The sequence below is a fragment of the Oratosquilla oratoria genome, chromosome 4, assembly GCF_046742065.1.
Source record: "Oratosquilla oratoria isolate Oo_2021 chromosome 4, ASM4674206v1, whole genome shotgun sequence".
In the NCBI taxonomy this organism is placed as follows: domain Eukaryota; kingdom Metazoa; phylum Arthropoda; class Malacostraca; order Stomatopoda; family Squillidae; genus Oratosquilla; species Oratosquilla oratoria.
The window spans coordinates 28266619-28282652 of NC_134780.1; the positions used below are offsets into that span (position 1 = coordinate 28266619).

At 40.9% G+C, this 16034-nt stretch overlaps 1 protein-coding gene across 6 annotated transcripts in view; it reads right to left on the minus strand.

Annotated features, from left to right (window-relative positions):
• The window catches only part of Rho1 (ras-like GTP-binding protein Rho1), a 73656-nt gene continuing 57622 nt past the window's right edge, over positions 1-16034 (minus strand). For all 6 annotated transcript variants that reach the window (XM_076183774.1, XM_076183770.1, XM_076183775.1 and 3 more), the window contains 4 exons: positions 13193-13353; positions 6217-6417; positions 2417-2640; positions 1-1090 (listed from right to left, as the gene is read on the minus strand). In XM_076183774.1, coding sequence (XP_076039889.1) covers positions 2419-2640; positions 6217-6417; positions 13193-13353 — 584 coding nt within the window. In that variant the 3' untranslated portion in view covers positions 1-1090; positions 2417-2418. The remainder of the gene's footprint in view (positions 1091-2416; positions 2641-6216; positions 6418-13192; positions 13354-16034) is intronic.

Sequence of the window (16034 nt, forward strand, 5' to 3'; positions counted from 1 at the left end):
TGAAAAGGATACATATTTATTACAAAAGGTTCAACTAAACAGTATGTAACTGACTTGTGGAGTAGATACACTGGCTACTTAAGCAGTTCCTTTTCAACCACCATTTGGCAGATCATAACAGGACAATTGACTTTATTGATGGCCACAAGTGGCACGCCTCTTTGATCATTGTGGGTATAGAAATAGTGCCTGGTTCTTCTGCAGCCACATGTATTGGTCTGATTTAGCCAACTGGGTGCCCTCAAGACTGCTTAAAACTCCTCTGGTTTTATACGTACTCTCAAGCTGCAGTTCTACAAAATTTGATACTACATGCACTTGTACATACACATACAAATCAATATAAAAATCACACTTAGATTAAAGTTGAACCACAAAATTCTGCAAGAGAATTTATAAGTAGAACAGAAAGTTGTTCTATCCTTGCAATTTACTGTTGAGAGGACAACAGTGACTGAAAAATGATACAAGTTAAGGTGAAGGTAGTGAGTCACTGGCGCAGCATCAGAGGGGTAGCCACACTCCCTCTATTCACCTCAGCACACAAGAGCTTTTGAGTATTAATCTAAAAGACCTAGCAAGAAAACAATGGCTTCAATGCAACAAATGAGCTTGAATAAAAAGAAAAGCGGCAATTTATGCAAACTACAAAATAATAATTAATACTACTAATATATTTGAGGAAACCTATGCAAAAGTGTAACATGACTGTCCTATGCAGTCTTGGCTATATAGTGCATACCAATGGCTACAGCTGCTAAATGACAATCGGGCCAGGCAATTGCTGCTGAATATGTCCAGAAGCAGCTGCTTGTCCATGTGCAATCATGTCTTCTGCTTGGCACAGGGCTGGAAGTGGGTGCCTGTAAGGGCTGACACCATTGCAAAGCAAAACAAGGCTGTTCCTGCCTAGTGTTGCCAGTCCACCAAGCAGCCCATGTGCCAAGCCAACCACCACTATCACCACTGTGGCACTAATACTCTGGGCAGCAGCAGCAGCTGGACATGATGAGACCTGAAGACTGCAGAGGATGATGGCGCCTCAAGGTGGACAATCCAAGTACAAGGGAGTTTGCTCCTTCCAACATAACTGCAAACACCAACATTTATTACTAAGTGGCAATCTTTTACCATCAAATGTTGCAGCTAATCATTTGGATAATTTTCCAAAGTAAGTATCCCTGGAATACTGCAAGTCTGTGCCCTAAGTGCACTTCATTTCAGGCTGTGAACAGCATTTCCATCTCCCATGTTTGAGAAATAAAAAACCAATATCATCTGAAGTTCAATTTATTGACTAACAAATATCAAACTTGTAGGCTTGTGAACATAAACAATGGATGAGGCTGACTTGGCATCTACAAGGCTTTTCCAATCAAATCTCTTTACAATACATTCCATAACTAAGAATCTACAATAATTCCGCTTTAAAATATGACTGTATGACAAAGATGCATGAAGCATTTAAAAAGTGATTTAGCTTTAAATGATCATACAAGTGATACCTGGTATGAATATTTGGTACTCCCACTCACCAGCTACTTAGTATCCACTTACTAAAACTGTGCTTCCTCCTAACACATGATGGGACAAATTGCCACACCTGTCAAACACAGGCAGAAACTTCTACATTGCTTGTGCAGGTTGCAACTACCAGCACCTATTCATAGCCAACTTTTCCTCTTCATCTAGACTCATCTTAGCACTTGTGAACAAAGCACAGTAACCAAAAGCCTCATCCACCAGATTATCTCTATTCTATTAAATATTCCCATCTACAGCTATCACATTAGAGTTGGGATGGTTTCACATAACAGCATTCAATTGCAAAATGCAATGGCCTAACATAAATCCTACCTCAACTCCACTTATCACTGAAATCTAATTAACCTTTGTAAATGGCCACATTCAAAACATAACTGTACATAAAACTCCCTAGTTATTTTCCACTAGAGAAGAAACATCATCCCTATAAACACACCTTTATCCTAATTGCAAGTGACAAAATTCACCTTAAGTGAAACCGAGTCATAAAATTTCCTTTTCCTGTCTTGGATAACTCAACAACTGTTACTGCAATCAATTTATATTTCAGATGATATCCAGCATATCCACGATAATAAAGATAAATTATGGGAAAACAAAATACTTAAAATGGAGACCACAATCCCCTGACCATCCAATCAGCCATTACCTGCAAAATGAAGTGGTTTGGTATGGGAGAAGAAAATCATAGCCCCCACCCCCTAATCCAGTAATGGGTCAAGATGAACAAACTGGGTTTTCCAAACACAGCATTCCAACACCTTTCAACCTCCTAACATTCCAACATTGACTGCAGACAATACATTTGCAAAATTGATATACAAAACTTGAGTCTACACCCCTCTATGGTTCAATGAGCCAAGGGACGCACCTTTACAACAGAGTACATTTAGGCTTCTTCTTCTGCTTGACAGCAAGTGCAGCCTTCGTGGCCGTTTCAAAAACTTCCCTAACTCCCTCCTTGGTCTTGGCTGAACATTCCAAATAAGCAAAGGCATTTATCTTTTCTGCCATTGTTCGGCCCTCTTCTGGCTTAACTGGTTCTTGCTTCATCTTCTGTAACTCTTTCATAGTATTGGGGTCATTGCGTAGATCCTTGATGAAAGAAAAACTTGTTAGATATATCAAGAGAATTGTTATTGTTACAGACTGTGGTTTACCAGCAATTCTAAACTTAAGGATAATCTGACACTGCCCATTATGTTATCTTACATTAGGATGTCATGTATTGGTCTAGTTGCACACCAAGGACTCCTTTCCCCTTGCAAGGGAGATAGCCAAAAACAAAGTCATAAATCCACTCCCACCCATTTCATCCCCACATACTCCACTCCCACTCATCATCCCTCCCTCCCTCTTTACTTGGATTCTCCTGGATGACAGGATGAAGGTGAAATTGGGGAGGGAGATGTGGGTTTTTGTAAGTGCATATGGGCCTGGTAGTGAAAAAGAGTGGAGGAAAGGGATGCTTTTTGGATAGATTTAAACGAGTGCATAGTGAGTTTAGGGAGAAATGTCAGTGTAGTGTTATTGGGAGATCTTAATGCTAGGGTAGAAAAAGAACAAATAGAGGGAAGTGTTCAGTTCCAGGAAAAAATTGTAGTGGAGAGTTCATGGGAGACATGTCTACAGAGTTGATGATAACAAATAGTGTTTAGGAAGAAAGTCAAGCATAAGTATACATGGGAGAGGGTGGTGGATGGAGAGGTGGTAGATAAGGTTTTAATGGACTACATAGTGGTAACCTGGAGAAGAGTAGTAGTTTTAGATGTATATGTTCTAAGGGGAGAGTAGGGGAATATCAGTTCATTTTATGATGGAAGGATATAGGAGAGTGAAGGTCAGATTGAGAAAAAGGAAAAGTACAGAAGTTAGGGAGGTGCTTAAACTCCTAAAATGAGAAAGAAAAGAAGGACTAGTGTTAAAATTAGAAATGGAGAGAGTGTGGTTTGGGGTAAAGGTGGGACGGGTATTGGAGATTGGGGAGGGGGGGGAATACGCCACTTGCTTACTGACAACACTGCACTTGTGGCATGATCAGAGGAAGGATTAAGGAAGATTGTGACAGAGTTTGGGAAAGTGTGTGAAAGAAGAAAGTAGAAAAAAAATGTGGATAAAGAAATGTGAGAAAGAAAAGGAGTACTAGAAGCTGAGGAGTGGGAGGGAGTGAATGATATAGAACTAGGAGTAGAGGAATGGGGGGTTCATGGAGGGAGTCACAAGGTGTGCAAAGCTGGTGGGTGGAACAAGAAGGACGAGAGGAAATAGAAGGAAGGGTAGTTATCAGTGGGATGAGGAAGCAAAGAAGATTGTAGAAAAGAGGACACGAACATTCACAAATTGGTTACAAAATAGGATGGAAGAATCATAGAAGAGGTACAAAGAAAAGTAAACCACAATACAAAGAAGTCAAAGAGGAGAGCAGATGTGAAATGGGTTATGAGTATGACAAATTTTTGAAAGTAATAAAAACAAAATTTTTAAAGTAATAAAAATATGTTTTGGAAAGAAATTAAGAGAGAAAGAGGTGAATCAAGTAGAGAAGAAAAGGTAAAAGGTGCAGATGGAGAGATGATATTGGAAGAGATGCATGAGGAAGATGGGCAGAGTATTTCAAGGAGTTGCTAAATGTGACCCATCATCCAGGACAAGCCAAGAGGGAGGGGGGGTGAATGGGAGTGGAGTATGTGGGGATGGAATGGGTGGGAATGGATTTTATGCCTTTGTTTTTTAGCTACCTCCCTTGTAAGGGAGCGAGCCTTTGGTATATGCTAAATGTGAAGGAGGATAGGGAGAGATAGGTAGTTGCAGTGGGAAGTGCCAAGAAAATGAAAATGATGAATGAGTAAAATGGAGGAGAAATAAGGAATAAGGTGAAAGCAGCTGTTAGAATGATGAGAGCAGGTAAGGCACCTGGGTTAGATGGGAGTCATGTGGAGTGTCTAAAAAAAGGGAGGTACAGTGATTGTGGGACTGGCTGGTGAGGTTTAATGTTTGTCTAAAAGAGGGTATAGTGCCTGAGGACTGGAAGAGTAGATGTATAGTTCCACTTTACAAGGGAAAAGGGGACAAGTGCGAGTTTCAGAGGGGTCAGTTTGTTGAGTGTAGTTGGGAAGGCTTACGGGAGGGTTTTGATTGAGAGGCTTAGAAGAACAGAGCAAGTAATTGGTGAGAAACAATGTGGAAAGCTAGGGGTTCTGTGGATCAGATTTTTGTGGCAAGGTTATGTGAGAAAGCTTTAGCAAAAGGTAAGGATGTTTTTAGGACCTATAGACTTGGAAAAGGCTTATGACAGTACATAGAGAGGCACTGTGGGAGGTTTTGCAGATATACAAGACTGGGAGAAATGTGTTGCAGGCAGTCATGAGAATTTTGAGTGGTTTGAGGTAAGGTGGGACTGCGACAGGGATGTGTCATGTCGCCATAGCTGTTCAATGTGTAAATGGATGAGGAGGCATGGAAGGTAAATGTGAGGGTAATGGGTAGGAAGCTGGAGATGGTTAAAGAAAATGGAGAAAACTGGGATGTGAGCCAGTTATCTGTTGATGACACTGCTTATAGTAAGGTCAGAGGAGGGATTAAGGGAGTTAGTGGAGTTTGGGGGGTATGGAATAAGAAAAAGTTTACAGTAAATGTGGGTAAAATTAAGGTGATGAGATGTATAAGGGAAGAGGATGGCAGAGAGTTGGAAGTCTTAACGAAGGGCTGTAGGAAGTGGATGGCTGTAGGTATTTGGGGTTGCATGTTGCAGAAAAGGGATAAGTGGATATAGAGATATATTGTACACTGAAAGAAGCAAGTAAATAGGCATTAGGGAATGGATGCAAAGAGGAGACTATATGAAGGAGAGATTGTGCAGACGGCATTGTATAGGTTAGAGACATAGAATCTAAGTGAGGCAGAGGAAAAGTTTACGCGTGTTTAGGATGAAATGTCTGAAGTATGGTAGGGATTACAAGGTTGGATAAGAGTGAGAAATGAGGTGAGGAGGAGAGCTGTGGTGAAAAAGATGCCAGATAGCGTTGATGAAAGAGTACTGGGATGGTTTGGACATGTAGAAAGAATGAGTGAAGAAAGTTTAGTAAAAGATGTACATGGCAGAGGGGGAAGGAGTGAACTTAAGGGAATGATCTAGGACAAGTGGATGGATGGAGTGACAGGGGTGTTAATCAAGGAAGAGATAAGGCAGGAGATGGGTGAGTGGAGAATGACTGTGTACAGATGATACTGTGATGCAATGAAGGGGGGGGGGAGTGGTTATGTATGAATATTTTGACACACCCTATAGATTTCTTCCCTTCTCTATTCCTGCACAAGGGGATGGAAAGGGGGTGTTGCCAATTAAGTGAAGCGGCCTTGTTGTGGATGTACTGTGTCTTGTTCCATTGCTTCTAGCCCAGGGCAGTGGGTGGGATATGAGGATGTCCTGTCCTCTAAGAGGAGCTAAAATGAAATTGAAGGAAGGGTGGTGGATGGGAGATGAATGGGTGGAAGTGGTGAAAAAAGCCCTTGGTATATAGATACAATAGAATATATGTACTTTCAATCAATTCCAGGTTCTGCCTTTATAACTTAGTATACCATAAAACATTTTTCATTCAAAGTAGAGGTACCATATAACATTTTTCATTCAAGTAGATGCAAAGATCAAACTCAAATACTAGTACATACCTTCTTATTTCCTACAAGGATGATGGGAACATTTGGACAGAAATGTTTGACCTCTGGTGTCCATTTTTCAGGAATGTTCTCTAACGAATCTGGAGAGTCGATAGAGAAGCACATGAGGATTACGTCTGTGTCTGGATAGGAAAGTGGTCTAAGCCGGTCATAGTCCTCTTGACCTGCAGTATCCCAGAGTGCCAATTCAACCTGTTGGACAAGAATTTAAACTCAGTTAATTTATACAAAACTTTTGCAACATGTATACTTACACAAACAAACACAATTTATTAACTGCATGGTTACACAGATTCAATACTTTTGGGACTGTTTTGAAGCACCCCTATGGACCAGTCACACATCACTTATCTAGGTAGAGTAAAATCTAAAAGAAATGAGATGCTGTTCTACTATTGCTCTGTATTCAAATCACCTACCAGTGTATGATTTGTTAGTGAGTTAAGTGGTTGGATTTGAGGGAGGAGGCCTTGCAGGGTTGATATAGTTGGTGGGATGCACAACTTTTTGATAGTGGCGAGTGGTTTGAGGTAAAAGTGGGATTTCGCCAGGGATGTGTTGTCGCCCTGACTGTTCAATTTATACATGGATGGGGTGGTATGAATGGTCAGGGATTGGAGATGATTAAAGTAAATGGAGAATAGTGGGAGATAAGCCAGTTGTTGTTTGCGGACATCATTGCACTAGTGGTAGGGTCTGAGGAGGGATTGAGGAAGTTAGTGACAATGTTAGGAAAGGTGTGTGAAAGAAGGAAATTGAAGATAAATGTGGGTAAAAGAAGGTGATGATATGAACATGGGGAGAAAGTGGCAGCAGATTGGAAACGAGTATTAAGGGGGAGAGACTGGAGGCAGTGAATAGTTTTAGATACTTGGGTGTGAATGTGGCAGGAAAGGGAGGAGTGGAAGTGGAGGTAGAATGGTGTACATTGAGAGAAGCAAGTAAATGCCTTGGGGGATTAAAGTGTAATGAGAAATAGACATTTGGGAATGGATGCCGAGAGATTATATGTAGGAGTGATTGTGCTGAGAGCACTGTATGGGGCAGAAACATGGAACATAAGAGGGAAAGAGAAGAGCTTGAATGTGTTGGAGATGAGGAGTCAGAGAAATATGATAGGGGTTACTAGCTTGGATAGTGAAAAATGAGGAGACGAGATCGGGGGCAGAAAGAGTTGGGAGATAGGATTGATGAAAGAGTATTGGGATGGTTTGGACACATGGAAAGAGTGAAGAAAGATTAGTAAAAGCGGTGTAGAGGACAGAGGTAGGAGTGAACAAGCTGGGGCAACCAAGGATAAGATGGATGAATGGGGTAAAGGGGGCACCGGTAAAGAAGGGAATGTCTGTTGCATACTTGTCAAGCTATTGTGGTGTCTTGCCAGAAGTTTTTGCATTAGAGACCATAAGTTTGTGTAAACTGTAATTAAGCCACAAGAAAACCATATATTTTTTGGTCATTCAATATTGTTTCAAAACAAATGCTGGACATGCAAGAGCATAAATTATGGTTTTGGTTGGTGAAGGATTAAGCAATCAAGAAATTGGAAGAAAATTAAGATCAGAGGCTGTTGTCCGTTGCATCAAGAAAGCTGCTCTCGTGGTGGGGACAGGCACCGCACCAGGGAGGAAGAAAGGGACAGAGAGACAGAAGGAGACATGCCCAAGGACTGACAAGCTGCTGGAGCATGAAGGGAAAAAAGACCCTTTCATCACTGCAAAGGAACTGAAGGAAGCATACACTGATGTGTTGGGAGAGGTGTTGTATACACAACACTTGAAGGGAATTTATTTAAATTTGTTTAAAACATATTAAAAAACACACGCGTGTGGAGAAAAAGTACAAAACTTTCAACTTAAGCTGTAAGACTTGAAAATCATAGAAATGATGCACGACTTGCACAAAAAAATGTAAGACTGTGTTATATAACATTTGAAAAGGGGAATTTATTTCAAATTGTTTAAAATATTAAAAAACACATCACATGCAGAGAAAAAGCATAAGAATTTCAACGTAAGCAGTAAGACTTGAAAATAAGAAATTACGCAAGAATTATGCAAAAAATGCAAGACATGATAGGTATGTTGTTGAGGAAGGATGGGAGAAGGAAAGATAGGGGTAAATGGAGAATGGTTGTACATAGATGATGCTGTCATGCATGAAAGGGAGTGGGTGGGGGATGGGGGATGAGGTAGTTTGTGTGGAGAGAGAAAACTGACGCAGCTTGAAGGGATTTATCCTAGTCTTCTCTTTTTCTGCATGAGGGGACCGAGGGGGAAAAGGGGAAGGTTGCTGATTTAATGAAGCAGCCTTGCTGTGGATGTGCTGAGTCTTGCAACACTGCTACTGACCCAGGGCAGTGGGTGAGATGCAGGGATGACCCGTCATCCAAGAGTAGCCAAGATGAGAGGGAGGGAGGGGGGTGAATGGGAATGGAGTATGTGGGGATGGAATTGATGGGAGTGGATTTTATGCCTTTGTTTTTTGGCTACCTCCTTGATTGGGGAGAAGAGCCTTTGGTATGTGCATGTGTTATGTTCCACAACAAGTTATGATAAATGTGAAATAAATGGGTGTTGGGTAGGTGTGGGATGGGTGGGGGGAGCAAGGTGGTTGTGGGATGGGTGGGGGGAGCAAGGTGGTTGTGGGATGGGTGGGGGGAGCAAGGTGGTTGAGGGATGTGGGGGGTATGCTTTGGCTGGTTACCTCCCTTATAAGGAACAAGTGATGAAGCCTTTTGGTATATATATATAGTGAAGTTTTTGGAGAAAAAAAAAAATATATATATATATATATATGAATTTAGTGGTGTTGGGGGATCAACGTTAGCATAGGAGATGAAGGGAGGGTGTTCAACAGGATATTTATGGATTGTGCAGTGGTGCACAAAAGGTGGATTAGTACTGTTGAGAAGTTTGTGTGCTGTCTGATAATTACCTGGATGAGAAATTGAGACAGGTGGGGGAGAGTGCGAGGTAAGGAGGGAGGTAAAGAGGGAGAGGAGAAAGAGAAAGTAAAGGAGAGAGAGTAGGGAGCGGGGAGAGGAAGAGGGAGTGCTGAAAGTGAGCAAGGAATGCAAAGGAGGAAGAGAAAGAACACCTGGTGAAATTGGGAGGTATAGAATATAGTGAAAAACAAGCTGAAATAGTAGATGAAGCATGGGTACATTTCAATGATGAAGTGATGAAATGTGCAAAGACTGTGTGGGAGATATAGGATGGGAGGGAAATAAATAAGAGGTAGTAGATGGTGGGAAGAAGAATTGTGAGATGAAGAGCTGAAGGCAGTGGTGGCAGAAAAGAAGTTAGCTGTTAAGGAATGTTTGCGAAGAAGGAATGAGGAAGCATACAAGTGGTAGAGAGCATCTACTGATCCACTGTACCAGGTCTCTCTTGCAGGAAATTCATGTCTCACAGTAACTGGCAACAGCCACCAGAATGACCCAATGTTGTTCAAGAAAAATGTATTGTGTTGTCCTCTGGATAAGGCTAGTGCAGTTCAGTGTCTCCTGTGTGGTGACTGCATCTGGAAAGATTTGCAACTGTGGCCAGACATTATCCCCTACCCCTTTCCTTTGACCTCTTTCATACAATGACACCTACGTTGGCATCACGAGGCGCAAGTGGATTTACGAGGGAGGATGCCGGCATTGGCGTCCTGATTACATTTATTTTGTAGTTATAGCCGAGTGACCCCCAAATTCTGTGAACTAGCTTGATCACGTTTTCCGTGTTTATATTTCTCAAAGTGAGGGAGAACAAGTAAATCAGCAGCGACTTTATATTCTATAATGCGAGTATTGTCATGTTTCATCGAATCATCATACATTAGGCATCTGATCCTGCACACATGAATTTGACTTGTATTGAAGAGGTTAACCTCTTCACTTCGGGGCACATCGCACATCTGGCAGCATTAGCTGCCCGACGTGTGATGTTGCGTCATAATAATCGCATGATAAAAAATAAAGTCAGTGCTCAATCGTTCGTTCTCTTTCACCCGTGAATTTTGATAACCATAGAAAATATGATGAAGCCAGTTTAGAGAGAATGGAGGTTACGTAGGTACAACTACAATAAATATAATCAAGACGCTGACGTCGGCATCATCGCGTACCCACTTGCTCCTCATGACGCCTACGTAGGCATCACCGTGTGGAAGTGGTTAAGCTGATGGAATTGTGAGGTTCCTGCTATTTACACGAGGTCGAGGTAATTTGTCATGGTGCAGAGCACATGGTCAAATCCAGAAGCATGTCAACTGTATGGAGGTAGGTAGGTAAGTGATTGCAGCCTGCCAACCTGACCTCATACACTGCTGATTGGCTCACACCTTGAATGTGATTGGCTCAGGCACTCATCACCTGAGCCAGTAGATTTGTATAAATAGCTTGTAATTTTGCCAATAAAAGCATTCTGGATACAACTGTGTCACAACTAAGCCTTACCAGTAGCCAGCCACATCGGTGAACCCATCAATGACACCACAGCAGTGCCCACTTCCCTGCTATTGATACCATAGTCGACTTGCTAAGGAACTCTTCCCATGACATCACCACCAATGCAATGGAGAAACTGCCACCCATCAACCCGTCTCAATGTCTCCCCCACTGAAATGGTTTATGGTGACCCTCTCATCATCTCAGGCAAGTTTTTTCCTGACACCCTCCTTCATGAAGACTGGTGCATCGTTGGAAAATTCACCCTTTGCTGACAAGACCTACAAGTGGAATATCATAATTTTTTGAAGGCAAGTCAAGAGTGGAGGATTGATGGAGAAAGAAGAAAAGGACACAAGGTAGGGAGGTGCTTTGGGTAAACTGCTTAAATGAGAAAGAAAAGGAGTAGTACAAGAACCTGAGAGAAGAGTGGGAGGGAGTGAAGGATAGAATAGAACTTGGAGTGGAGGAGGAACGGGGATGGTTCAAAGGGGGAGTCACAAGGTGTGCAAAGATGGTGTGTGGACCAATGAGGATGGGAGGAAATAGAAGGAAGGGTAGTGAGTGGTGGGATGATGAAGCAAAGAAGGTTGTAGAAGAGAAGAAGCAAGCATTCACAGATTGGTTACAAAATAGGATGAAAGAATCACGAGAGGTACAAAGAAAAGAGAAGTAAAGCATAAGATAAAGGAGGCAAAGAGGACAGCAGATGTGAAATGGGTTAAGAGTACAACAGAAAATTTTGAAAGTAATAGATGTGTTTTTGAAGGAAATTAAGAGAGGAAGTGGAGGCGAATAAAGTAGACAACAAAAGGTAAAAGGATGATAATGGAAGAGACAGCAGGAAGAGGAGGATGGGAAGAGTTTTAGGGAGATGTTAAATGTGAAGGAGGATAGGGAGGGAAAGGTTGCAGGGGGGGGGGGGCATTTGGAAAATGAGCGATGAATGAGGAAAATAGAGGATAAATAAAAGATAACATATGAGAGTAGGTAAAGCACCAGGGTTAGATGGGTGTCATGCAGAGTTTCTAAAAGAGGGATTTACGGTGATGGTGGACTGGCTAGTGAGGTTGTATAATGTTTGTATAAAGAGGGTAGAAGGCTGGAAGAGTGCCTGTATAGTTCTGCTTTACAAGGGAAAAGGGGACAAATGGAGTGTAGTAGTTTCTGAGGGATAAGATTGAGTGAAGTTGGGAAGGCTTATGCGAGGATTTTGATTGAAAGGAATAGGAGAGGAACAGTATGGTTTTAGGAATGGTAGGGGTTGTATGGATCTGATTTTTGTGGTAAGGCAGATATATGAGAGAACTTTAGGAAAAGGTAAGAATGTTTTTTGGGCCTTTACAGATTTGGAAAAGGCTTATGATAGGGTAGACAGGAAGGCACTGTGAGGGGTATTGCGCATGCATGCGTGCACATACACACACACACATATATATAACATCTATTCAATCACAATTCACTTTTAATTCCATGCCATCAGTCGAGACTAGCGAGGAACTCGAAGGAGACATATATTAGAAATTGAAACGTGGTCAAGCCGAGGACTCGAACTCAGCTCAGACATGACAAAGCGGCAGTGACTTAGCCCACGTTTCAATTTCTAATATATGTCTCCTTTGAGTTCCTCGCTAGTCTCGACTGCGATGGCATGGAATTAAAAGTGAATTGTGGTTGAAAAGATGTTAATCTGTTCACTGGGAACCATTCAGTGTATGTATATATATATACGAAATAGGAAGAAAGATGTTAAGAGCAGAAGAGTTTTTACAAGAGTAATAGTACCAGTGTTAGAATTAGAAATGGAGAGAGCAAGTGGTTTGAGGTAAAGGTGGGATTTCACCAGGGATGTAATTTCGCTATGGCTGTTCAATTTATACATGGATGGGTTGGTGCGAGAGGTAACTGCAAGGGGAATGGGCCAGGGATGGGAGTGGAATGATGGGTGGGGGTGGGTGGGTGCATGCCTTGGCTGGCTACCTCCCTTATAAGAGGGAAGAGACCCTTGGTATATAAATGGACAACCAAGGTATGTGAAACTTTCAACATCCCAATGTCCTTTCCTGGAATCTAAGCAGTCTAGTTACCCTGTGCAGGGATTAGCCAGCACCAGGACTATAATGGCTCCAAAGTATAATGCATCATCAGCAAAGAGGTCACCGACCTCAATGTCTGATAACTATGTCCAATACCCAATCCATTCAGGTATTGGAAAGTGTTGGAGTGAAGACAAATTATGTCATTCCTGAATTAACAGGAAAGAAGCCAGGCCACAACACTTCACACCACCCTGCCCCAGTATGGAACATAGTCAATAATCCTGGCACTTTAAAACAATGCACTGACTCAAAACACTTTCTTGTGAGTAATAGGGACAGCAAGTAATCTACTAAACTCCCATCTTAGAGAGTAACCAAAATTAATAGAAATTGTCCTATCTGCATTTAAATGGTCACATAATAAATATCTAGTAAAAAATATCTTTCTGTTAAGAACTGTTCTCTTCTTTCCTCTGGGAGCAATGCTTACCTGTTTGCCATCTACTTCAATATCTGCTACATAATTTTCAAAAACTGTTGGGACGTAAACTTCTGGAAACTGGTCCTTGGAGAAGACAATCAGGAGACAAGTCTTACCACAGGCGCCATCCCCAACAATAACCAATTTTTTGCGTATGGCCGCCATGAACTCTGTAAACATCAGTGGTATTAATACGAGGACATGGAATAGATACAGAACTGATATTGGTCATTCAAAACTCAACAGCTATTGATTATTACATCTATAACTTTAAAGGCAAAAAATACTTTATCAGTAATAATCCACTTGAATTCATAACTAAACATGGAACATTCTTCCTTTTAAGTTGTCCTAATTAATTTTCATGTTTAAAGTAAATAATTCCATTGTTCCTAGTTTTCTTTTGCACAACTACAGCAACTAGTTCTGCCCAGAAACTTAAGTGAATGTGTTGTCTAGAACAGGATAATGTCAGGCAGTGCAAAAAGTGCCATTTTGTGTAGTAGTTGCATTTGGTGAAACTAGAGTGCTGCCTGCCCAGTTCTAGGTTGGTACAGTTTTAAGGTAGGATGCTGACCAGATCATAAATGCATGTGCATTTTTTTCTTATCTTCTTTATATTGAAATTGTTCCAATGAATGTATCAACTGGACAAAACCCATCATATTTTTCACCCAAACCAAGGAAACCCTCAAATTTCCTCAAACAACTACCACCCAATCACTCTTACAAATTATTTTTGGCAAGTGCCTACAAACGATGGTTTACTTCACTCTCCTTGCAAGTGGAACACAATTTCCTCGCATCATACTTCCAATCTAGCCTCTATACTGGTTGCAGCATTGCAGACATCTTTGTGCAAACAAACAATTTACACAGCACTTATAAACAACTGCGTATTCATTGTACTATCAAATTTTGAAAAATGTTACCATACAACACAGGGATGGGAAAATGGCTATACAATGGAGTCCCTCAAGGTGTAATATTTTCACCTTTTTCTGTTCAATCTCTTCACGACTGATATAACTCCAGAACCAAAACTAAACTACCAAAGTTATCATGTGCAGATGATCTAGCTATAATAACCCAGCACAGTAACAGCAATGAACAGTGAAGCCTATTTGAACAATCTAGAACAATGACTCAAAAATAACAGAATGGAAGCTTCACCCCAGAAATCAACAGTGACATTACTTTCACCAGACAACCAAGAATAATAGAAACATCCTACATATTCTAGAAATCACATATGATACTCATAATCTGGTAACAAATTTTTATCAGAAATATGAAAGCTGCAGGCAGAAACATTGGGGAATTGCAAGTAACCAACTCTAGGAAATAATAGGGACATACAGAAATGAAAGGTATATTTAACGTCATCATAGCACATGAAACCCTAATACCAAAAGAATTAGGGAAACTTAGGCAAGATATATTTAGTTGTAAGTGTGAATCTTGAGAACTAACACCAAAAGAATTAGGGAAACTCAGGCAAGATACATTTAGCTGTGAGCATGAAGCTTGGGAAAATGACACAAAAAATTTACTCTGGAAGAAGACACTGACCTCGATACCAGCATCTCAACAGTAACCAGCAATAAATTTCAATGAAAGGACACCTGCATCCACCCATAAATTAAATATTAGGGATGAGCAGAATGCACCAATTGCCAGGTAAACACCAGCATAGTGCACATATAAATAAATTTTACAAGCACACTCCAACTTAGAATGAATAGATATTTGGTGCAATAGATTGGGGGGTATATCTGTCAGTCCCCCAAAAGGTATGGGCAAAAACTCTAAGGAGTCACAGCATCTTCATACAAGTAGCTTTGAGATGAAAGTGAGGTGCCCATGCCAGGCAGCTGTCAAACACTAGTCATGGTGTGGATGTACTGTGTCTTACTGCAATGCTTCTGACCCAGGCAGTAGGCAGGAGACAGGGATGACCCTTCATCCACAAGGAGCCAAGGCAGTGGTGGATTTACCTATTTGGATGAGAGCGAGTGTGTGTCTTTGACTTGCCTATCTCCCTTATATGGGGGAAGAAGTTTCGGTATATACAGATTTAAACTAGGTGAACTTAAATTCTTCAAACAAGTCAAATATTTGCTTGCAACGATGGATCACAATACACGCATTACAAAATATTAAGTTACTGCTGTTATATTCTTTCACCCTGAATAAATATAATGTCAGAGAACACACGATCAAGCCTGTTCACAGAATACCAGGGTCACTCAACTACAAAATAAATATAATCAGGAAATCGATGCTGGCATCCTCACATACCCACTTGTGCCTCATGACGCATACATTGGTGTCATCATACTCAAGAGGTTAAGAATTATTGTCTACTTTTCTGCTTATATCAAAAAGTCTTTGAATTGTACGACAGCTAAAACACATAATACATACAAAATTACACATTAAACAAAAACAAAATTTAAAATAAAAATTACTTCACTAAATTTTACATTGATTTGGCTTACAAATCACTTAGAATATTCTTTAATCTTTCCTCTCCCATGTGCATTCCTCACAACCCCCTTTTTAGAAAAGGTTCCTTCGTACTTAAAATATAGTGAATAATACTATGTTCCCACAAATTGCAGATGACACCTGATAAAATTTATTGGCCAATTTTGGTACATGCACATAAAACAGCTGCCCACCCATGCTGGGAAGTAAGATCACCTCAGTGATAAAGATGAAATCAACCACAGGAGCTTTGGCCAAGTGTGGAAGCTTTATATCTACTATTCAAAGAGACACATGATCAGAAAGTGAAGCTCTCTCTATACAAATTCTTGAAGCCGATACTTCTGACAGTGAAACTTGG